This window comes from Hyperolius riggenbachi, chromosome 2 (assembly GCF_040937935.1).
Source record: "Hyperolius riggenbachi isolate aHypRig1 chromosome 2, aHypRig1.pri, whole genome shotgun sequence".
NCBI classification, from domain to species: domain Eukaryota; kingdom Metazoa; phylum Chordata; class Amphibia; order Anura; family Hyperoliidae; genus Hyperolius; species Hyperolius riggenbachi.
Window position 1 is genome coordinate 209,854,201 of NC_090647.1, and position 25,436 is coordinate 209,879,636.

A 25,436-nucleotide genomic window follows, 5' to 3' on the forward strand; every position below is an offset into this window, starting at 1 on the left:
AAAAATACACCCCAAAACACATTATACTACTTCTCCCGAGTACGGCGATACCACATGTGTGGCACTTTTTTGCACCCTAACTGCACTAAGGGGCCCAAAGTCCAATGAGTACCTTTAGGATTTCACAGGTCATTTTTGTTTCAAGACTACTCCTCGCGGTTTAGGGCCCCTAAAATGCCAGGGCAGTATAGGAACCCCACTAATGACCCCATTTTAGAAAGAAGACACCCCAAGGTATTCCGTTAGGAGTATGGTGAGTTCATAGAAGTTTTTATTTTTTTGTCACAAGTTAGCGGAAATTGATTTTAATAGTTTTTTTTCACAAAGTGTCTTTTTCCGCTAACTTGTGACAAAATAAAATCTTCTATGAACTCACCATACTCCGTACGGAATACCTTGGGGTGTCTTCTTTCTAGAATGGGGTCATTTGTGGGGTTCCTATACTGCCCTGGCATTTTAGGGGCCCTAAACCGTGAGGAGTAGTCTTGAAACCAAATGTCGCAAAATGACCTGTGAAATCCTAAAGGTACTCATTGGACTTTGGGCCCCTTAGCGTACTTAGGGTGTAAAAAAGTGCCACACATGTGGTACCGCCGTACTCAGGAGAAGTAGTATAATGCGTTTTGGGGTGTATTTTTACACATACCCATGCTAAGTGGGAGAAATATCTCTGTAAATGACAATTGTTTGATTTTTTTACACACAATTGTCCATTTACATAGAAATTTCTCCCACCCAGCATGGGTATGTGTAAAAATACACCCCAAAACACATTATACTACTTTTCCTGAGTACGGCGGTACCACATGTGACACTTTTTTGCAGCCTAGGTGCGCTAAGGGGCCCAACGTCCTATTCACAGGTCATTTTGAGGCATTTGTTTTCTAGACTACTCCTCGCGGTTTAGGGCCCCTAAAATGCCAGGGCAGTATAGGAACCCCACAAGTGACCCCATTTTAGAAAGAAGACACCCCAAGGTATTCTGTTAGGAGTATGGTGAGTTCATAGAAGATTTTATTTTTTGTCAAAAGTTAGCGGAAAGTGACACTTTGTGGAAAAAAAACAATAAAAATCAATTTCCGCTAACTTTTGACAAAAAATAAAATCTTCTATGAACTCGTCATACACCTAACAGAATACCTTGGGGTGTCTTTTTTTCTAAAATGGGGTCACTTGTGGGGTTCCTATACCGCCCTGGCATTTTACGGGCCCAAAACCGTGAGTAGTCTGGAAACCAAATGTCTCAAAATGACTGTTCAGGGGTATAAGCATCTGCAAATTTTGATGACAGGTGGTCTATGAGGGGGCGAATTTTGTGGAACCGGTCATAAGCAGGGTGGCCTTTTAGATGACAGGTTGTATTGGGCCTGATCTGATGGATAGGAGTGCTAGGGGGGTGACAGGAGGTGATTGATGGGTGTCTCAGGGGGTGGTTAGAGGGGAAAATAGATGCAATCAATGCACTGGGGAGGTGATCGGAAGGGGGTCTGAGGGGGATCTGAGGGTTTGGCCGAGTGATCAGGAGCCCACACGGGGCAAATTAGGGCCTGATCTGATGGGTAGGTGTGCTAGGGGGTGACAGGAGGTGATTGATGGGTGTCTCAAGGTGTGATTAGAGGGGGGAATAGATGCAAGCAATGCACTGGCGAGGTGATCAGGGCTGGGGTCTGAGGGCATTCTGAGGGTGTGGGCGGGTGATTGAGTGCCCTAGGGGCAGATAGGGGTCTAATCTGATAGGTAGCAGTGACAGGGGGTGATTGATGGGTAATTAGTGGGTGTTTAGGGTAGAGAACAGATGTAAACACTGCACTTGGGAGGTGATCGGACGTCGGATCTGCGAGCGATCTATTGGTGTGGGTGGGTGATCAGATTGCCCGCAAGGGGCAGGTTAGGGGCTGATTTATGGGTGGCAGTGACAGGGGGTGATTGATGGGTGGCAGTGACAGGGGGTGATTGATGGGTGGCAGTGACAGGGGGTGATTGATGGGTGATTGATAGGTGATTGACAGGTAATCAGTGGGTTATTACAGGGGAGAACAGATGTAAATATTGCACTGGCGAATTGATAAGGGGGGGTCTGAGGGTAATCTGAGCGAGTAGGCGGGTGATTGGGTGCCCGCAAGGGGCAGATTAGGGTCTGATCTGATGGGTAACAGTGACAGGTGGTGATAGGGGGTGATTTATGGGTGATTGATGGGTAATTAGTGGGTGTTTAGAGGAGAGTAAACGCTGCGCTTGGGTGGTGATCTGATGTCGCATCTGCGGGCGATCGATTGGTGTGGGTGGGTAATCAGATTGCCCGCAAGGGGCAGGTTAGGGGCTGATTGTTGGGTGGCAGTGACAGGGGGTGACAGGGGGTGATTGATGGGTGATAGGTGATTGGCAGGTGATTGACAGGTGATCAGTGGGTTATTACAGGGAAGGATAGATGTAAATAATGCCCTGGCGAATTGATAAGGGGGGTTCTGAGGGTAATCTGAGCGTGTAGGCGGGTGATTGGGTGCCCGCAAGGGGCAGATTAGGGTCTGATCTGATGGGTAACAGTGATAGGGGGTGATTGATGGGTAATTAGTGGGTGTTTAGAGAAGATAACAGATGTAAACAATACATTTGGGAGGTAATCTGACGGCGGGTTTGCAGGCGATCTAATGGTGTGGGTGGGTGATCAGATTGCCCGCAAGGGGCAGGTTAGGGGCTGATTGATGGGTGGCAGTGACAGGGGGTGACAGGGGGTGATTGATGGGTGATAGGTGATTGGCAGGTGATTGACAGGTGATCAGTGGGTTATTACAGGGAAGAACAGATGTAATGAATGCACTGGTGAATTGATAAGGGGGGGTCTGAGGGCAATCTGAGCGTGTGGGCGGGTGATTGGGTGCCCGCAAGGGGCAGATTAGGGTCTGATCTGATAGGTAAAAGTGACAGGTGGTGATAGGGGGTGATTGATGGGTGATTGATGGGTAATTAGTGGGTGTTTAGAGGAGAGAATAGATGTAAACAATGGATTTGGGAGGTGATCTGATGTCGGATCTGCGGGCGATCTATTGGTGTGGGGGGGTGATCAGATTGCCCGCAAGGGGCAGGTTAGGGGCTGATTGACGGGTGGCAGTGACAGGGGGTGATTGATGGGTGATTGACGGGTGATTGACAGGTGATTGACAGGTGATTGACAGGTGATCAGGGGGGATAGATGCATACAGTACATTGGGGGGGGGGGTCTGGGGGGGGGTCTGGGGAGAATCTGGGGGGTTGGGGGGTGATCAGGAGGGAGCAGGGGGCAGGGGGGGGGGGTATTAAAAAAAAATAGCATTGACAGATAGTGACAGGGAGTGATTGATGGGTGATTAGGGGGGTGATTGGGTGCAAACAGGGGTCTGGGGGGTGGGCAGGGGGGGGGTCTGATGGGTGCTGTGGGCGATCTGGGGCGGGGGGGGGAGAAAATCAGTGTGCTTGGTGCAGACTAGGGTGGCTGCAGCCTGCCCTGGTGGTCCCTCGGACACTGGGACCACCAGGGCAGGAGGCAGCCTGTATAATACACTTTGTAAACATTACAAAGTGTATTATACACTTTGTATGCGGCGATCGTCGGGTTAACATCCCGCCGGCGCTTCCGTATGGCCGGCGGGATGTTGCGGCGAGTGAGCGGCGACAGGCGGAGGCGGAGGATCGCGTCACGGATGACGCGATCGCTCCGCCCATGCCCAAACAAGGACCGCCGCATTTTGTCAATACGGCGGTCCTTGCGGCGTCTGCTTCCCGGCCGCCATTTGTCTATACGGCGGTCGGGAAGTAGTTAAGACTTCAGACCCCACTCCACCGTCAAGTATCAAAGCACACTCTACCAGATCCATGTCAACTTCATGGGCAGAGAGAGCAGGGGCTACAGTTCAACAAATATGTCAAGCAGCAACTCGGGCGAGTTCTTCCACTTTTGTTAAGCATTATAGAGTGGACGTCCTTTCTCAGCAGGATTTGTCGTTTGGCAGGAAAGTGCTACAGGCTGTAGTCCCTCCCTAGGTGGGTATTTTTCTTGTGTATCCCTCCAGAGGGTGTCCCGGCTGATGAATGGGAGAAAGCACCTGTTAGACTTACCGGTAACGGTGTTTCTGTTCAGCAGCCGGGACACCTTCTACTGCCCTCCCTATCCTGTCGCATTTCCTTGTACCTATCGTCTTTGTTAAGTGGGTCACTTGGAGGTGCTTCACTCCTCTTTTTTTTCCTGGTGTTCTGGTCTATTTTTTTTTTTTATATACACTGGGGATCAAGGGGGCGGGGGCTTTTTATACTCTTAATTCATGTTTTCACAGGGGGTTGGGCGGAGCCAATCCTCCAGAGGTTGTCCCGGCTGCTGAACAGAAACACCGTTACCGGTAAGTCTAATGCTGGGAATACACGTTAAGTTTTTACTTTTAGATAGATGGGTTCGATAGATAAATTCCAACCTGTTGGATCTGGTCGATTCTACTTTCGTTTCGATTCTCCTCATTCAAGTGAATGTAATTGATAAGAAAAGATAAGGAATCGAGAGGGGAATCGAGCAGTGAATCGAGAGTAGAATCGATCGAAAGCGAAAACGACGGCAAAAACGAACGCAAAAACGCATCGTGTATTCCCAGCATAACAGGTGCTTTCTGTGCTCACATCATTATCAGTTTTATTCAACGCCCAAGTGACATTCATTCTTAGTACTTAGTACAACATCCTTTTCCAGTTAGAACCGCTTTTAAACGTGAAGCATAGCTTGACACAAGTGTCTTGCAGTGATCTACGGGTATCTTAGCCCATTCTTCATGGGCAAAAACCTCCAGTTCAGTGACATTCTTAGTCTTGCGCGCTGCAACTGCGTTGCACCAGAGGTTCTCAATCAGATTTAAAGGGGAACTTCAGCCTAAACAAACATACTGTCATCCAGTTAAATTAGTTATGTTAATTAGAATAGATAGATAATATAATCTCTTACCCACCCTGTTTTAAAAGAACAGGCAAATGTTTGTGATTCATGGGGGCTGCCATCTTTTTAGTTGAAAGGAGGTGACAAGGCGCAGGAGACACAGTTCCAACTATCCTATGTCCTGATTACTCCTCCCAGCTGCACACACTAGGCTTCAAATGTCAAATTCAAAATGTAAAAAAAAAAAAAAAAAAAAAAAAAAAAAAAAGCACCAAAACAGCAGAATGAGAACAAAATCAGAAATCCCATCATGCTTTGCACAGCATCAGGGAAAAAAAGCCCGCGCAGTTTTCTTCTGTGCAGCTAAAAATGAGGCTTGTATAAGAGAAACAAAGTTCTGATGCTGTGAAACTGTTAACCTGCTGGGCGGTCTGGACGAGCACAGCTCGTCCAGTACCGCCGGAGGCTGCCGCTCAGGCCCTGCTGGGCCGATTTGGCTGAAATAAAAAGCAGCACACGCAGCCGGCACTTTGCCAGCCGCGTGTGCTGCCTGATCGCCGCCGCTCTGCGGCGATTCGCCGCGAGCAGCGGCGAAAGAGGGCCCCCCTAGCCGCCTGAGCCCTGCGCAGCCGGAACAAAAAGTTCCGGCCAGCGCTAAGGGCTGGATCGGAGGCGGCTGACGTCACGACGTCGGCTGACGTCGATGACGTCACTCCGCTCGTCGCTATGGCGACGATATAAGCAAAACAAGGAAGGCCGCTCATTGCGGCCTTCCTTGTTTATTCTGGGCGCCGGAGGCGATCGGAAGATCGCCTCCGGAGCGCCCTCTAGTGGGCTTTCATGCAGCCAACTTTCAGTTGGCTGCATGAAATAGTTTTTTTTTTATTAAAAAAAAACCCTCCCGCAGCCTGCCTGGCGATCTTAATAGAACGCCAGGCAGGTTAAAGAAACACCAGGCCTTTTCAGTGCAGCTGAGTCGATTTTTAGTCCGGAGGTTCACTTTAAGTCTGGTGACTGCGATGGCCACTCCAAAAATTTCCAGCCTTTAATCTGCAACCATGGTCTAGACTGCAGGGGTCTCCAACCTGTGGTCCGCGGCCCACTTCTGGTTCGTGGGACGTTTGCAGTTGGGCCAAGGGACTGTCCTCTTGATCGTGTAGTGATTCCCAGCAGCGCACAACGCAGCTAATGTGTGATGCGGAAGGTAGCAGGAGAGCGGTTCCCATAGTAACGGCGATGCACATCGCCGCTACAGGAAGCCGCTGCCCTGTTTCCTGCCGCATCACACAGCAGCCGCGTTGTGCGCTGCTGGGAATCAGTACACGGCATGAGAGGGGAATATAAGGAAGCGGCCGCCAGCTAAGGTAACAGCAGTGTGGGGGGGGGGGGGCGGGTTACTGTACTACCCACACTAGGGCGCTATACTGGGGCACTATACTAGCCATACTGGGCACTATACTAGCTATACTGGGCACTACCTACCCATACTGGGACTATACTAACCACTATTCTAGCTATACTGGGACACTATACTAGCTATACTGAGACACTATGCTAGCAATACTGGGGTAACCATACTAGCCATACTGGGGCAACTATGCTAGCTATGCCGCCGCCGCATACCCCCCCCCCACACACACACACACACACTGTCCACTAGGATGCACCCCCCGCGGTCCCCGGAAAAAAAATTTGGTTAGAAAGTGGTCCCTGGGCCGGAAAAGGTTGGGGACCCCTGTTCTAGTGGACTTGGAGGTATGCTTGGGAACATTATCCTGTTGAAAGGTCCAATGTCTCCCAAGCCTCAGGTTTGTGACTGACTGCATCACATTTTCTTCCAATATCTCCTGGTACTGAAGAGAATTCATGGTACCTTGCACACGCTGAAGCTTCCCTGTACCTGCAGAAGCAAAACAGCCCCAAAGCATGATTGAACACCCCCTCCCCCCGCCATGCTTCACAGTAAGCAAGGTGTTCTTTTCTTCATAGGCCTTGTTCTTCCTCCTCCAAACATAGTATTGATCCAAGGGCCCAAACAGTTCTAAGTTTGTTTAATCAGTCCACAGAACACTACCACAAAAGTTTTGGGATAGTGTTCTGTGGACTGATGAAACAAAATTAGAACTGTTTGGGTCCATAAAGTATACATGTATGTATACATACATACATACATACATGAAAAAACTGCACAGCGATTTACAACTGCGCTGCTGTTGCGATTGGCAAAAGGGCCAAAGTCTGTGCTATTTGAAGCCGATCGCACCTTAGTGGAAAAGGCCCATAAAGATCCAGTTTGCTAGAACTTCAGGCAACATCGGTGGTCACCTGTACACAAACTAGGTTCTTGGCTGAGACTACCCCAATCATCCGCCTCACCCGAGAGCAGTCTAGCATGTGTATGAAGCTTAAGGCCTCGTTCACATCTCTTAAACGCAGATGGCCGTGCAATTGGAACGCAATGCATATGATTGCACGCCATCTGCGCCACTACCCGCTGCCCTGCTGATCCCATCCATTGACAGTGATGGGATCAGCTCTGCACTTGCGGGCAACATGCAGGCAGCAGTACGCAAGCGCATCATAGCACATTGTACTGCTGCGCAGCACAGTAGATGCGAACGGCAGAAGGGCTGTCTATGCCCTTCTGCCGTTCTTGCGTTCCACCACATCCTATGCGCTTCCAAATGCGCACAGAAGCGCGAATGATGTGGCCTTAAAGGGAACCTAAACTGAGAGGGATATGGATTTTTCCTGTTAAACCATACCAGTTGCCTGGCAGTCCTGCTGATCTCTGTGGCTGAATCACACACCTGAAACAAGAATGCAGCTAATTCAGTCTGACTTCAGTCAGAGCACCTGATCTGCATGCTTGTTCAGGGTCTATGGCTACAAGTATTAGAGACACAGGATCAGCAGGAGAGTCGGGCAACTGGTATTATTTTAAAAATGAAAAATCCATATCCTTCTCAGTTTAGGTCATTGGCAAATGCAAAGGGGGATTACAGCTGCACAGAAGCCCCCCTCAGACCTGGGCTGGTGCAGTGTCTGGGGACAGGCACAAGTCGAGACACCAGAATATATGTAGGTATCCTGTAGCTCACAGCACTACCCCCTTTATTTCCCTGCTACAGTTGACTTTGGATGTAGCAGCAGCGTGTGTACAGAGCATGGAGCAGCTCTGGGGAACTTAACAGAGCACAGAGCTAGATATGAGCACAGCCCTGTTCCCCTGCTATGTGAATGCTTCACTTTCCACTTCAATAGCAATGTTGGCTGTCCTCATTATTATCTGTATCTAAACTACTCCTGATCGATCTTGTCGATCGGGAGCAGATCGGATCGGAATTGTCAGATCCTGCCAGTTGGACGGGAAATTGCATTATGTGTACCCAGCATGATGTCCTACCATATTATTATACTGTGTTGTGTGTGGATGAAGGAGACCTTTTAGGAACACCCCCCCCCCCCTTGAAAATCCTGGGTTTGCCCCTGTAGGTCCCTTTTTAAAGTTGAAATAATTAACTTGTGCAGATACATCCCCAAACAATATAAAAACTTGGTAAATATTCCTTTAATCCCTAGGTCTGTATAAATGATATGAAAGATGTGGAAGAAAGATTTTGGCCACTATTCAATATACATGTCGGTCCTTGGTGATATTTTCACACCTTATCAATGTCATGTTTTTTAAGCCATCAGCAAGCAAGAAAATACTCCTTTTTGCAGTAATTTTCTTTTTCACCTACTACTTACTACTACAGTAGCACTTTTTCAATTGCAGAGTGCTAGAACAGAAGATGAAAAATAATCTCCTAGGAAAAAACTTAGGAGAAAAAGTTAATTGAAATACACAATAGACAGCAGACAGCACTCAGATGAATGGAAGGACTTCTACTATGTGTAATCTACAACATATCTTACCCATCTCTGTAACAGCAACATTGAGCGGACATGCTCATAGTTACCACAGGGGTGAAATAAGGCAACAAAGTTTCTAAACAAAAGATTACGTCCAGGCACAGTCCTCAGTTGCAAAGTTTGTTCAGCGTTGTTCATTAGAGCACACATCATGCACACAAGGTGCTGTGGAGTGAGATGGGTGAGCAGAGGTGGCAGGGCAATGACGGATGGTCATTACAACTGTTTCGCGAAGTAGGTTATGGCAAATTCTATACTTGAATTTAAAAGGAGCTTGAATGTCTTTCTTACTCCGAAAGGCATCCACAACTATAAGGGTCTGTTTCCACTATGTGCAGATTTGCATCATTTTTCCACATGCGAGTGGGGTGGGGAAAACGCTGCCCAACTCCTTAATGCCCCCCCCCCCCCCTCACTTGGGTCCCCCGTCCCCGCTCCCCCTCCAGCTACTAGTGCAAAAGTTGTTAAAATGTAATGTAGGCAGCGAGCAGGGAAGCCTTCCTTCTTTGCGTTCCACCGCTCGCTGCTTGACTTTCTGTAATGCTGCCCTCTATACTTCGGAGGGCGGCATTGCAGGAAGAGACACGGCGAGCGGAGGAAGCTTCCCCGCTCGCTGCCTACATTACATTTTAAAGAGACTCTGAAGCGAGTCTAAATTCACTTTTTTAACATTCAGTCATGTTAAGAACTATAGCTCCTTCTATTACCCCCAAATCCCCTCTCCTAACTCCGGGGAACGTTTCCTGAATGAGGCAGAGCTAATGGCTGTAGCTCTGCCTCTCAGCGCGTCAATCCCCACCTCTCCCCGCCCCTCTCAATCTGCCTTCACAGAGAGGGGCGGGGAAGAGGCAGAGATCCGTGCGACGATTGACGCACATGGAGGCAGAGCTGCAGCTCATAGCTCTGCCTTCATGAGCAGCAAAATCCACAAGCAAGAAAGTCGTGGATTTTGCAGGGGGAATTTGGGGGGTATAAACCCCTCGTTTTTCAGCAGGATATCGGCGGTTTAGAAGGGGTTATAGTTCTTAACATGACTGAATGTTTAAAAATTGAATTTAGACTCGCTTCAGAGTCTCTTTAACAACTTTTGCGCAAATAGCTGGAGGGGGAGCGGATTTGGGAGACCCAGGTGAGGGGTGGGGGGGCGATTCCCCCCCACCCCCAATTCTGGCTGCTACCCCCTCCAGCATGATGGCCCCCTTTCCACCCACAGGCTGGGACACAGAAAACAGATTTGTTTCTGTGTTCAAAGATGCTTGTGTAGAGGGGGATCAGTTTTTGCATAGATTTTTATTATCCCCCTGTGTATAAAGTCTGCTCTTTTGCCCGCGCATTCAAGTCATCTATCGCATGGTGTTGTTGCAGTAGTTTTGTGCAGTCGCAGTATGCGCCAGATGACATGCCCACGCAGGCGCAGAAGAGCCGACTCTGATGGCAGGTTGCGATCACTACGTGCGTCTAGCGGGTCACTAAGGAGGACCAGGGCTGCAGTAAAAGACTGAAATGGCTGCTAGGGGGTGGAAGAAGCCCCAGATGAGTTACAATAGATTTTAACTGTCACCTCGGAAGTCCTTTAAACGGAACCTGAAGCGAGTAAAATTATTTAAAATAAACACATGATGTAGCTGCAAATGAAGATAACATACTTTCCTCACCGTCAGTTCCTCTCAGAAGCTCACAATTTTCTCCTTACAGTGATTCCTTCCAGTTCTGACAATATTTTGTCAGAACTGATATATACCAGTTGCTGTCAGTTATATATCAGCAGCTGTCAGTTACAACTTAATGTGCAAGGTAATGTCCATGTTTCCCTATGGCTCAAGTGGGTGATATTACAGTTTAACAGTGTGCTGACCAGGAAGCTTTTATGGGGTGACGGACATTTTTAAAATGGAGGACAGAGAATTACCTTGATCACAGTGGACAAACAGGACCCGGAAAAGAAAAAAGAGGTTGATAAGTAGACCACACAGGAGGTAAGTATGACGTGTTTGTTTATTTTGACTTTTTATTTTCAGTTCAGGCTCTCTTTAAGAGTTGCATTTCAGTTCTGAATGAAGGAAAAAGTCTACTGAGCTGCTGTATTAAAGGGGAACTGAAGAGAGAGGTATATGGGGGCTGCCATGTTTATTTCCTTTTAAGCAATACCAGTTGCCTGGCAGCCCTGCTGATTCTCTGCCTATAATACTATTAGCCATAGCCCCTGAACAAGCATGCAGCAGATCAGGTGTTTCAGACTTTAAAGTCAGATCTGACAAGACTAGCTGCATGCTTGTTTCTGGTGTTATTCAGCCACTACTGCACAGAAATAGACCAGCAGGGCTGCCAGGCAACTGGTATTGATTACAAGGAAATAAAATGACAGCCTCCGTATACCTCTTACTTCAGTTCCCCTTTAAGAACCATAAGATCACGTGATGTACAGATTCGTTACACAGTGCGCTTTTTGCCTGGCTACATATTTTGTATCCTTATATTGTTTAGTAATGGAATGTTGCCTGTGTGTGCTATAGTAGCGATGGGGTTAAGCCGCTGTTTGCAGCAGGATAGGTCGGGCAGGCTATGGGGAAGTCCTGCAGCCAGTGAATCCCGAGCCAGGTACATTTCCAGCTCTTTCCCCAGCCCAGCAGTGAGGGGGAGACATACTCTTCCTTGCACGTCATTTCCTCAGCTGGGATTTGCTTCCTGGTAGAAAAAAGAAGAGAGAATCTGAGAGTGGAGATCAGAGGGGAAGGAAATAAATATAAATAATAGGGTGAGTGGGAAGCAGTGCAGGCTGCATACACGTGCTTAGGCATGCAGTGTCCACACTCGCAATGTATGATGGAGGCTGAGACAGGGCAGCTGGCCGGGCTGTGGCACCGGGCTGCCAGGAGGGCTGTGCTATGCTCTGTGTAACTGGCTGTGTCTCTCTGTCCGCAGGTGTACCCGGAGCCGCGCACTGACGCCGAGTGCCTGGGCAACATCAGGGAGTTCCTGAAGGGCTGCAGCGCCTTCAACTTGGAGGTGAGTCTCTGCTCCTCCCGTCTGTTTAGTGACTGTTTTTCACAGGACCCTTTCTTTCTGTCTTCTCATCCAGGAGTTTAGCAAGCCTGCTGCGTTTCTGAAATGTGACTGTAGTTGCTAAAACTGCCATGTACTGAAGGATACATGAGGGGAAAGAAAGGATTGCAGCTTCACTTACCTGGGGGTGCTTCCTGCCTCTAGAAGTCTCTATGCCCCTCTGCAGTTCAACTGTCTTCTGCTGTCCTCTCTGTAGCGGCCAGTGACCTGGCTGGGTTGGCAGCTTCTGTGCATGTGCACCCATGCACCGCTCATCATCATGCTGCTGTGGCCAGGAGCATTTTGCACAGGTGTGTAGAACGTGGTAGGTCACATGAGTGGCTGGGATGCTATGGAAGAGACAGCAGAAAAAGTACAGCGGAACTGTGGCAAGGGACACAGAGACTTCGGAGCTAGTCTACTTTAGGGGACCCACCGCAAATCCCCACCCATAGACTGACACTTTCAGTTGGGCTGCAGAAACGGAACAAATGTCCGCTTTCACCTTGTTTAAACCCCCACAAGCCTTATACCCATGGATAGGTAAGCATATCCTCTAACGAATTGTGAGGTTTTCGGTCCAAAAAAGAGTTGAAATTGGCTGTGTAGGAGCCGCCGAACGGCCTTCATCTCGGTTCCGTCGGCCATCTTCGTTCTGCTGTGCAGGTCCTTTCTTCCTCATTGGAGGGTTTGTTAGCTGCTGACAGAAGCTGGCACGCCCCCACTAAACAATCCCTCCAATGAGGAGGAAGAAACGACCTGCAGAGCAGAACCAAGATGGCTGACGGACCCGAAATTGCGGCCGTTCGGCGGCTCCTGTACAGTCAGTTACAACTTTTTTTTGACCGAAACCCGCAAAATTCGTTAGAGGGCATGCTTTGCTACTAGAGGCTATAAGGCTTGTGGAGGTTTAAACAAGCAAACGGAAGACATTCATTCCGTTTTGCAACCCAGCTGAAATTGTCTATGGGGATTTGCGGTGGGTCCCCTAAAGTAGCCTAGCTCCGAGACTTCTAGGTGCTGGAAGCAAAGCTACACTCCTTTCTTTTTCTTCATGTATCCCTATTAAAGGAAACCTGAGCGTCGATTGTGCCTGTTTATACTTACCTGGCGCTTCCTCTAGCCCCATGAGGTGTGTGGGCTCCCTCACCATCCTTTCCAGCAGCTTTGTTTACTTGATATGACCCTGCCCGTAATCTGCCTGGGCACGCTCTTCTGCGCATGTCCGGCAGCACACGTACCCCAGTTTTTTGTTTTTTTTTAATTAGCACTATCAGTTGCTTGGCTATCTTGCTGATCCTCTTCTTATAAGGGCCCGTTTCCACTGGAGCGGTTTTTGCTCCGAATCCGCAGTTTCCCCGCAGGCAAATCGCGTAGGGAAACTCTGCCATAGGAAACTGGCGCCGTCGGCCGAATCGCTTACCCTAGCAATTCGGCTGACACTGCCCACAGTTTTCGCATGGGAGGCTGCGAATCCCATAGCTGTGCATGGCACAGCTTCTGGGATTCGCCGGCGTTCCCGCAGACCCGGAAGTGCCGCCGTGCGTCTCGCTGCTGCGCGCGGTGGCTAGTGGAAACGGGCCTTAATACTTTTTAGCCATAGACTCTGAACAAGCATATGCAGATCAGATGTTTCTGACATTATTGTCAGATCTGACAAGATTAGCTGCAAGCTTTTTTTCGGTGACATTCACTTCTGCAGCCAAATAGATCACTAGGGCTGCCAGGCAAATGTTATTGTTTAACCACTTGAGGACCACAGTCTTTCTACCCCTTAAGGACCAGAGCCTTTTTCTCCATTCAGACCACTGCAGCTTTCACGGTTTATTGCTCGGTCATACAACCTACCACCTAAATGAATTTTACCACCTTTTTTTGTCACTAATACAGCTTTCTTTTGGTGCTATTTGATTGCTGCTGCGAGTTGTAGTTTTTATTATATTCATCAAAAAAGACATGAATTTTGTCCAAAAATTTTTTTTTTTACTTTCTGTGCTGACATTTTTCAAATAAAGTAAAATTTCTGTATACATTTTTGTCCTAATTTATTGTGCTACATGTCTTTTGATAAAAAAAAAAAAAATCCATTCAGTGTATATTTATTGGTTTGGGTAAAAGTCATAGCGTTTACAAACTATGGTGCAAAAAGTGAATTTTCCCATTTTGAAGCATCTCTGACTTTTATGACCACCTGTCATGTTTCATGAGGGGCTAAAATTCCAGGATAGTATAAATGCCCCCCAAATGACCCCATTTTGGAAAGAAGACATCCCAAAGTATTCACTGAGAGGCATGGTGAGTTCATAGAAGAATTTATTTTTTGTCACAAGTTAGTGGAAAATGACACTTTGTGAGAAAAAAGTTTCCATTTCTTCTAACTTGCGACAAAAAAATGAAATCTGCCACGGACTCACTATGCTCCTCTCTGAATACCTTGAAGTGTCTACTTTCCAAAATGGGGTCATTTGTGGGGTGTGTTTACTGTCCTGGCATTTTGGGGGGTGCTCATTGGACTTTGGGCCCCTTAACGCAGTTAGGCTGCAAAAAAGTGCCACACATGTGGTATTGCCGTACTCAGGAGTAGTAGTATAATGTGTTTTGGGGTGTATTTTTACACATACCCATGCTGGGTGGGAGAAATATCTCTGTAAATGACAATTTTTTAATTAACTACTCCTGAGTACGGCGATACCACGTGTGGCACTTTTTTGCACCCTAACTGCGCTAAGGGGCCCAAAGTCCAATGGGTACCTTTAGGATTTCACAGGTCATTTTGCGACATTTGGTTTAAAGACTACTCCTCACGGTTTAGGGCCCCTAAAATGCCAGAGCAGTATAGAAACCCCACAAATGATCCCATTTTAGAAAGAAGACACCACTAGGTATTCCGTTAGGAGTATGGTGAGTTCATAGAAGATTTTATTTTTTGTCACAAGTAAGCGGAAATTGATTTTAATTGTTTTTTTTCACAAAGTGTCATTTTCCGCTAATTTGTGACAAAAAATAAAATCTTCTATGAACTCACCATACTCCTAACCAAATACCTTGGGGTGTCTTCTTTCTAAAATGGGGTCATTTGTGGGGTTCCTATACTGCCCTGGCATTTTAGGGGCCCTAAACCGTGAGGAGTAGTCTTGAAACCAAATGTCGCAAAATGACCTGTGAAATCCTAAAGTTACTCATTGGACTTTGGGCCCCTTAGCGCACTTGGGGTGCAAAAAAGTGCCACACATGTGGTACCGCCGTACTCAGGAGAAGTAGTATAATTTGTTTTGGGGTGTATTTTTACACATACCCATGCTGGGTGGGAGAAATATCTCTGTAAATGACTTTTTTTTTTTTTTTTTTTTTTTCACACAATTGTCCATTTACAGAGAGATTTCTCCCACCCAGCATGGGTATATGTAAAAATACACCCCAAAACACATTATACTACTTCTTCTGAGTACGGCGATACCACATGTGTGACACTTTTTTGCAACCTAAGGGGCCTAACGTCCTATTCACAGGTCATTTTGAGGCATTTGGATTGTAGACTACTCCTCACGGTTTAGGGCCCCTAAAATGCCAGGGCAGTATAGGAACCCCACAAGTGACCCCTTTTTAGAAAGAAGACACCCAAGGTATTCTATTAGGAGTATGGTGAGTTCATAGAATTTTTTTTTGTCACAAGTTAGTGGAAATTGACACTTTGAAAAAAAACAATACAAATCATTTTCTGCTAACTTTTGACAAAAAATAAAATCTATGAACTCGTCATAAACGTAACAGAATACCTTGGGGTGTCTTTTTTCTAAAAAGGGGTCACTTGCGGGGTTCCTATCTGGGCTGTGGAGTCGGTACAAAAATCTTCCGACTCCTCAGTTTATGAAATCACGACTCCAACTGCGACTCCGGGTACCCAAAATGACTCCGACTCCTCGACTACGACTCCTTAGTCTAATACTTAACAGGGATGTGGATTTTGTACAAACATCAGCCGACTCCGACTCTTCAGTTTATGAAATCAACGACTCCAACTCCGACTCCGGGTGCCCAAAATTGCCACGACTCTTACTCCTCAACTCCGACTCCACAGCCCTGGTTCCTATACTGCCCTGGCATTTTACGGGCCCAAAACCGGGAGTAGTCTGGAAACCAAATGTCTCAAAATTACTGTTCAGAGGTATAAGCATCTGCAAATTTTGATGACAGGTGGTCTATGAGGGGGTGAATTTTGTGGAACCGGTCATAAGCAGGGTGGCCTTTTAGATGACAGGTTGTATTGGGCCTGATCTGATGGATAGGAGTGCTAGGGGGGGTGACAGGAGGTGATTGATGGGTGTCTCAGGGGGTGGTTAGAAGGGAAAATAGATGCAATCAATGCACTGGGGAGGTGATCGGAAGGGGGTCTGAGGGGGATCTGAGGGTTTGGCCAAGTGATCAGGAGCCCAGACGGGGCAAGTTAGGGCCTGATCTGATGGGTAGGTGTGCTAGGGGGTGACAGGTGGTGACAGGAGGTGATTGATGGGTAATTAGTGGGTGTTTAGAGGAGAGAACAGATGTAAACAATGCACTTGGGAGGTGATCTGACGGCGGGTCTGCAGGTGATCTGATGGTGTGGGTGGGTGATCAGAGTGCCCGCAAGAGGCAGGTTAGGGCCTGATTGATGGGTGGCAGTGACAGGGGGTGATGGGTGGCAGTGACAGGGGGTGATTGATGGGTGGCAGTGACAGGGGGTGATTGATGGGTGGCAGTGACAGGGGGTGATTGATGGGTGGCAGTGACAGGGGGTGATTGATGGGTGGCAGTGACAGGGGGTGATTGACAGGTGATCAGTGGGTTATTACAGGGAAGAACAGATGTAAATAATGCACTGGCAAATTGATAAGGGCTGAGGTCTGAGGGCAATCTGAGTGTGTGGGCGGGTGATTGGGTGCCTTCAAGGGGCAGATTAGGGTCTAATCTGATGGGTAACAGTGACAGGTGGTGATAGGGGGTGATTGATGGGTAATTAGTGGGTGTTTAGAGGAGAGAACAGATGTAAACAATGCACTTGGGAGGTGATCTGACGTCGGGTCTGCAGGCGATCTGATGGTGTGGGTGGGTGATCAGATTGCCTGCAAGGGGCAGCTTAGGGGCTGATTGATGAGTGGCAGTGACAGGGGGTGATTGATGGGTGATTGACAGGTGATCAGGGGGGATAGATGCATACAGTACACGGGGGGATGATCAGGAGTCCCCAGGGGGCAGTTTAGGGATTAAAAAAAATAGCGTTGACAGATAGTGACAGGGAGTGATTGATGGGTGATTAGGGGGGTGATTGGGTGCAAAAAGTGGTCCAGGGGGTGGGCAGGGGGGGTCAGAGGGGTGCTGTGGGCGATCAGGGGGCAGGGGGGCAGATCAGTGTGTTTGGGTTCAGACTAGGGTGGCTGCAGCCTGCCCTGGTGGTCCCTCGGTCACTGAGACCACCAGGGCAGGAGGCAGCCTGTATAATAAACTTTGTATACATTACAAAGTGTATTCTACACTTTGTAGCGGCGATCGTGGGGTTAACAACCCGTCGGCACTTCCGAACGGCTGGCGGGTTGTCATCGCGGGTGGGCGGAGCCAGTTGCCGGGGGAAGCGCGCGTCACCAGTGACGCGATCGCTCCCCCGGCATGCCAAAAGGGCGCAACGCCCATGGGCGTATTGCGATCCTTTCGTCCACTTTGCCGCCGCCCATCGGCTGTGGGCGGTCAGCAAGTGGTTAAAAGGAAATAAATAGGCCACCTCCATATACTTCTTCTTGTTTCATGTTCCCTTTTAAGGCTGTTTTTAGAAGCAAATGATTAACTGATAGCTTGAATACCCAAGTTGTTAAACATTAGGTGTCCTTATCTGTTTACACTTGTGCAAAGTTTCGGTTCAGCCTCCACTAGTTCCAGCAGTTGTTGGTAAACTAAAGCCAATAATACATGTATGAGGACTGTCGCCTACAGGGATTGACATTTCGAGACTGAGTGCTGTACAGATGCGTTGTGGGGCTACACCCTTCTGTTCTGTTGCAATGGAGGGAGCAGGAGGGATAAAGGCATACAAGATAATTGGGATTTCTTGACTACAGGTTAGGGAGGATTTACACAAGGTACATTTTGCGTCTGCCGAGACTCATCTAGAGAATTTAAGAAACCTGAGAAATTTGTGGTCCTTCTTTACTGCTGTCTAAAGTAAGTGTCACTGCTGCTGTTATATGCTGCCATGTTCAGAAGGGCTTGTCCTCTCACCATTGCGGGCATCATACTCAATTTGCACTATGCTGATGTTGCAGTGTATCTGTGTAGTGTAAAATAAATTAATACTAAAACTAAAAAAAAAAACTGTCTACTTGGCTCCCAGTCAAAAACTGACCGTAGAAATCCTTTGGTCCACAGATATATGCTATCAACTACTTAGAGCAGGCTGGCCACCTACAGACAAACTTTATCCATTTCTTCACAGTGTAAACTGAAACTGTGTACTGTCTACTGAAACTGCCTACAGGCTTTGTCTGAAGGTGTGCCCTTGCAGCTGCAAATGGAGTTTCTGCATTGACATGTGGGGACTTGGCCACAGAATATCAACACTCTCCAGACTCTGTGGTGGTGCATTGGGTTTTCAGATAAGTAGATCCTTTTTTTTATGATCAAGAACAAATATAAGATCTTTCCTGCAGCAGATGATTAGCAGAACAATAATGATCATTTTGGCTGACAAAAATATGTCTATGGGTACCTTAAAGCTGTCCTGTGGTTGCTCCCTACATACACAATCGGTAGTGAGACTATAACTGTGCAACCTTACCATGTTAGTGCATGTCGGAGGTAATGCTCTGGTCAATGCAGATGACTTTTCATAGTCCTAGTCTCGCTATGACAGGGTGAAGTGGTGGCAAAGATGTGCCTTTGGAGGAAAGAGTGGTAGGAGAATGTATGGTTGCCGCAGCCAAGTACTGAATGTAAGTGAATGGGGCCTGAGACCATGTTCATTAGGGCTGGTTCACGCTGCAAGAGCTTTTTAAGCACTAGTGATTTGAAAAGCTCTTGCTCATGCAATGCTATGGGTGATTTTTTGCAAATGGCATCGCTTTAGTGAGAGCACACGCATAACATTACATAAGCAAGAGCTTTTCAAATCACTAGCTCTTGTAGTGTGAATCAGCTCTTATGCCAAATAGGGCACGGAGTCTTAGTGCATTAATGGGAACATTAGACTTGCTTTCTATGTAATGTCTGATATTGGTTCTGATCTGTTTTTGAACATCAGAATCTGATTCTAATGCTCTGAGTTTGAGATTGTGTGTTATACACTGTAGTGCACTGTACTGCACATACTATGAACAAGCCCTTATTTACAGCAGCTTGTGTGACGGGAAAGGTTCCTAGCATGCAGACTTTACCAGCAGTTTGCTAGCATGCAGTCCCCTACTCAATCACTTGGAGATTAAAGGCATTGGATTTGCCTGTTTAATTATTTGATTGACTACTTTGAGTGAGGGTTCGTTCAGACTATGCACGCTGCCATGCGCATTTTGGCAGCGCGCATAGTGTGTGACATGCAAGAACGGTAGAAGGGCATAGTCAGCTTTTCTACCGTTCCCATCATATGGGATTCTCTATCGCACTGCTGCATGTATTTTCGGGAAAAACAGCGCAGATCTCATTCACTGTAGCGAATGGGATCTTCAGCACGTAGTAGCACAGATGGCGTGCGATCTTATGCATTGCGTTCTGATCGCACAGCCATCTGCGCTAAATATGAACGAGCCCTAAAGGTGCCCATACATCAGACCATGCATGGGCAGATCGATCAGATTCGACTTGAGATATCTGTCTCTTGATCGGAGAGAGATCTGTTGGGCATCATGAATCGGCCTATTGATGTTGTCTCGCTGTCCCCCCCCCCCCAGTGTAAAATGTGCCCCACGCACGCATACTTTACTTGTTGGTGTCTGCTGCTGGCTCTGTTGTCCGTCCTGAGTCCACATACATGCGCCCCACGTGGTTGCTGGCGTATACGTGGGCGCATGTGTGACGTCACACACGTGTCCATGTAAACGCCGGCAACCATGTGGCATGCGTGTATGCGGACAGAGGAAGGACCACGGAGCCAGCAGCAGACACCGACAAGTAAAGTATGCATGCGTGGGGCACATCTTACACTTGTGGGGACACTGCTGGAGTTCTATCACGTTCGTCACTTGTTCCAGTATTGCACGCCGTTACCGCCGTGTACCCGATCGAGCATGTTGGCCCGACATCTTGCAGCATGTCCAGTCGATACATGTGACCAAATTCATCCCGAAATTGGTTGCTTTGTCAATCGAGCATGCTCTTGGTGGCAGTGATTTTCATCTGATTCGATAACAATCAAATCTGATGGTCAGTCAGTTGCCAAGTCAACTGATGTATGGCCACCTTAATTCAATTGCCCACTCCATTGTTCCTTAGGTTGTGGTAAAGTTCTTTCTGCCGAAAAAAAAAAAAAAAGTAATAGCTTGTCAGCGTTCTATAATTATTAGGGCTCATTCATACTACATGTGAGCCTGTCAATTATGGTACACCGCATCTTGTGTAAGACACGCATGGTAACTTGAAAGTCCGGGAAAACTTTATCACAGGACACACACTATTTCCCATTGGGCTATATTGTGTTAAATGGACCCTGCCACATGTCAAATGCATGCACGGTATCGCAATTGTGCACACATTGTCTAGTGTGAGTAAGCCCTCAGTTAATAGTTGTTTAAGCTTGAAAAAACATGTTTACGTTTCAACCATTGAGCCTCTCTACACCTCAGTCCAGTAAGCCATGGGTGCAAAATCTCTTGATCAGTTAAAGGGAACCCGAGGTGAGAGGGATATGGAGGCTGCCATATTTCCTTCTAAACAATACCAGTTGCCTGGCAATCATCCTGATCCTGTGTTTCCATTACTTTTAGCCATATAACCTGAACAAGCATATGCGGGTCAGGTACTCTGAGGCTTTTACTGGATTAGCCTTATGCTTGTTCCAGGGTTTTGACTCAGACACTACTTCTGCTTATCAACATGGCTGCCAGGCGTATTTTATGAATAATTGTTTACAAGGAAATAAATATAGCAGCCTCAATATCACTCTCACCTCGGGTTCCCTTTAAGAAATGCAGCCACCATTACCACACAACATAAGAAATGTAGCCAACATCACATACCCCATGCTTCAGGCAGGGCCTCAAGTGATTTATACAGAGGGAGTCATGTATTAGCATCTTGTGACTTTTATTTCTTGTTTTATGCATCTCTGAAGTTGTATATGCTTTAGCTGCTGCTGCATGGCATTGATATGGTGGTTTGAACCAAACTAAATAAAAACCCTTTGCCCATATTGCACCCACAGCATTATAGGTAGAAGATACAATAACACTACCTAGCTACGCCTTTGCCACAACCTAGCTACTCCAAATGCATGTGTTTATTCCAGGGCTGTGGAGTCGGTACAAAAATCTTCTGACTCCCAACTCCGACTCTTCAGTTTATGAAATCTCGACTCCGACTCCTTAGTCTAATATTAAACAGGGCTGTGGATTTTGTACAAAAATCACCCGACTCCCGACTCCGACTCCTCAGTTTATGAAACCACGACTGCGACTCCGGGTGCCCAAAATTGCTCCGACTCCTCGATTCCGACTCCACAGCCCTGGTTTATTCGGCTATTTTGTTAGTGTTTGCAATCGTGGGAGCCTGTGCAGTAGCTGTCCCAGCATGAAACCCAATCCTACATGGGGGAGGGGTGGGAGTGTTGCAACAGAGTGCCAATGGAGCAGCACAGACATGACAGCACGCCGAGAGAACAAACGTATTGGCCGTCGCTTGGCTAAGCTAATGCGCTTGTCGGATTGAGGGCTGGGGCGGCGGTCAGGGGCTGCTGTACACAGGTTGGATTATCGGCAGAGGCGGTCATTATTGGCCACCTCAGTTGACCCTGTACGTAGCATGTGTACACGAGCCTTAACCTCCTTGCCGGTTATCCCGAGCTTAGCTCGGGGTAACCTGCGCAGGAGGATTTCTCAGGCCCCGCTGGGCCGATTAGCATAATCTTTTTTGCACGCAGCTAGCACTTTTCTAGCTGCGTGCATATTCCAATCGCCGCGCCGACCCCCCCCCCCAGACCCCTTGCGCAGCCTGGCCAATCAGTGCCAGGCAGCGCTGTGGGGTGGATTGGCATTCCCTCTGACGTCCATGACGTCGGTGACGTCATCCCGCACCGTCGCCATGGCAACCGGGTAAGCCCAGCAGGAAATCCAGTTCTGAATGGGATTTTCCTGCTTACTCTGATCGCCGGAGACGATCGGAGTGGGTGGGGGGATGCCGCTGCTCAGCGGCTGTCATGAGCCCAGGGCAGGCTCGCTACATGATTTAATTTTTTTTTTTTTAAAAAGTGCTGTGCTGCCCCCTTGCCACGAGAATTGGACCGGCAAGGGGGTTAACTGAGTACATGTTTGACAGATTTGCTTTGAAGCTAACCTGTACAAAGTATTAGGCCTGGTTCACATTGGAGTAAAAATGTTTCGATTAGCGCCTAAGTTCTCAACTTGTGGTGCGAGTACCCCAGGGGGTACTTCTGATGGTTCCAGGGGGTACTCTGGCTTGATATAGTTAACCAAGAATAACACATTTAGAGTTTTAGAAAATGATCAATCTTATTTAAACACCAAAACACTGGAATAGCGGACTATAAGGGAACAGATCCTATGTCAATCAATAGGATCTGTTCACATTGCTCCTTTTTGAACAGATCCGTTCAGCCCGTTCCTCCTAATAGACCACAAGTTTGGGTCTGGAGTGATTTTTCTCGATTTGACGTATCCACATTGCCTGCGTGCTAACAGAGTAGAGGGTCACAGATGGAAAACCGATGCCTTTTAAAAACTGATCTGTTCCATGGATCAGTTTCTTATCTGTGCAAGTGTAAACTGGGCCTACCTGTTTGTTGGAGCTTATCACAACCTCTGCTCATATGCTGCACTGCAGTGTGACCAACTGAAATGTCCAGACATTGTCTAGTGCATGACAAATCATGACTGTGAGATGGGGCATAATGTTAGCTTTGAGGAGGGGCAGGCATGCAGTGCAGACAGTGATCACAAAAGAATATCATGACACCATCTGTTGCCTGGTGTAATGAGGCAGTGTTTTTTTTTTTTTTTTTCTTTTTTCCTTTTCATGTATATTTTTCTGCCTGTCGGTTAATTTTAAGGTGTCCTTGTTGTTATCTATTAGAATGATCATGTATGGTTTTGACACAAGAATCATAAGAGAAATATTAATCTGTGTAGATCAGTATAGGTTCTGGCATTTATGATTTTGTTGTTTATAAACATGGTTCTGGTGTTAAATTCTGCTTACTCATGCTCATATCATTTGTATGGCATTTTTACACTGTAGCTAGTTATGACTGTCATTTTATTGCAATAAAAAAGGAAGAGAGTCTTCACAGCGTTTGTGACTATTGTTGTTGTATTTTCCTGTATGTACAAGACCTAGACCCTTCTGGGATGCATGATGATGTAGTCTGGTGGTGGTGTGTTCCTGTGCACAGTTAACCTTGTTACTCCTCTACATCAGCACTGGATAATTAGATCACCTGCAAGGCAGAAATAATTTAATGGAACTGCTAAACATTCTCAAATGTTTCATTAGGAATATAATATTTTGAGACCTATTGCACGTAGATGGGGGGCTTTGCAAATATGGTAATCATATATTTAACATCTATTTAGAATACACGTTCCAATTATTAGCTTGTGGTAAGTTGCTACTGTACAGAAAGGACAGAAGCAGTACTATTGCATTGTTGAGTCTGCTTTCAATGCCGCTGTTGTGGTTCTGCTACACTTTTGATTGTGTTGAAGATGATGTGCACGAGAAAAAAGGAAATACTTCTTCATGGTATTTGTAGTTGTATTTTGTTTATAGAGTGTAATCAATTGAAATTTGCATGCCCCCCTAAATCAGAGCTCTGCAGCTCAAAGTTTAGAATAAAGAAGGGATTGCATACTTTAACCACTTCTGGACCTTCATGATTGAAATCTACCCCGTTTGTGGCCACTTATTACTGCCAGGGTGTAGATTTCATTCAGCCCTGCCAAGCCGTATACTGACTCTGGTTGTTCGTGTCACTGCACCTGCTCGCTCTGCTGCCATAGTGACAGCAGAGCTTCCGTAACTTGTTGAGGAGTCTTTCATTGGCTCCTGCCCCTATGATTGCTATGAGCCAATCACAGCAATCAAAATACATAAAGGATGGCTCTGGTCTTAAAGGGTCCAGAGCCTACTGGTCCCGAAAGGGTTACATCACTATGGAAAATCTGAAGTGTATTACCAGAATTGCACTACTTTTGTGCTAGGAAGGTTGTGAGTGGATGGAGTGTGGCAGTGTATAGAAGAAATTGACTCACAGTACACAGTGTTTGTTGATTTTTGCAAAGTACCAAGATAGATCACTCCTGTACATATAGGGGAAAAACATTTATTATTATTTCTATTATTTGCATTTCTGAAGAGCCTTAAAGTAGAACTAAAGATTGCCTAAAAAAAACAAAAAAGTTTCACTTACCTGGGGTTTCTGCCAGCCCCCTGCAGCTGTCCTCTCCCACGCAGGTCCTCAACAATCCTCTGTTTCTCTGCTGCCAGCTAGTTTAGTTTTTGCGACCTGGAGTCGGCGCGCCACTGCGCCTGTGCAGCCCTGGCCAAGCTTGTCCTTGCTCGCGTTCTCATCCGCAATAGCGTCCTATGCAGGTGTAGTATGCTATTGCGAACAAGGATAGACTTATAAGTCAGCAGAACTGAAACTGGCCTGCAGCGGGGAACGGAGGATCAGCGCAGGTCAGGACGGTTGCAGGGGGCTGTCAGAAGCCCCTGGTAAGTGAAACTTTTTTTTTTTTTTTTTATCAATCTTCAGTTCCACTTTAATATTACACAGCACTGCACAATAGATAAATGGGGTTCACCTACAAGTAGAAGAAACAAGATCATGCAATGGGGTTGAATGTCTTTGGTAACAATATTTCAAGCCTGTTCTAGTCCGTGAGAGGGGTTCCCCACAATGAGGGTGTATGATCAAGCTGGAAACACTAGTGGGGAGGGCCTTGCCTGAGGCTTACAATCTAAAGCCTCCTTTTAGTAGCAGTAGAGTATTGTAAGCATGTTAGCCATGCAAAATGGAGAAGCTCATACCTCAGCGACTATTCAAAACTTTGTGCTATTCTTCTACTTCTTGCTATAAAGGTGTGTGGAACTTGGAGAAGAAAGAGGACACAGTGTAGCTGTAATAAGTGTAGTGATGTTTTATAGGCATCTGACAAGCTGCCAGGATAGGTCAATTTTTAATTTCATGTTTTCCAGGGCTGTGGAGTCGGTCCAAAAATCCACCGACTCCGACTCCTCAGTTTAGGATTCCACCGACTCCTCGACTCCGACTCCTCTAATTTGCATATTACAATTTTGTTGATTAACAGTATGTAACGTGAAATTCGTCTCTTAACTGCCAACGCTTAGGAATTTTACAAGACAACTGAAGTGAGGATATGGAGACTGCCATATTTAT

General features: G+C 46.9%; 1 protein-coding gene across 7 annotated transcripts in view; it reads left to right on the forward strand.

Moving 5' to 3' along the window:
• Positions 1–25,436, forward strand: part of ARHGEF7 (Rho guanine nucleotide exchange factor 7) — a 202,919-nt gene that overhangs the window by 20,703 nt on the left and 156,780 nt on the right. For all 7 annotated transcript variants that reach the window (XM_068268051.1, XM_068268052.1, XM_068268053.1 and 4 more), the window contains exon 2: positions 11,732–11,815. In XM_068268051.1, the coding sequence (XP_068124152.1) occupies positions 11,732–11,815 (84 nt within the window). The remainder of the gene's footprint in view (positions 1–11,731; positions 11,816–25,436) is intronic.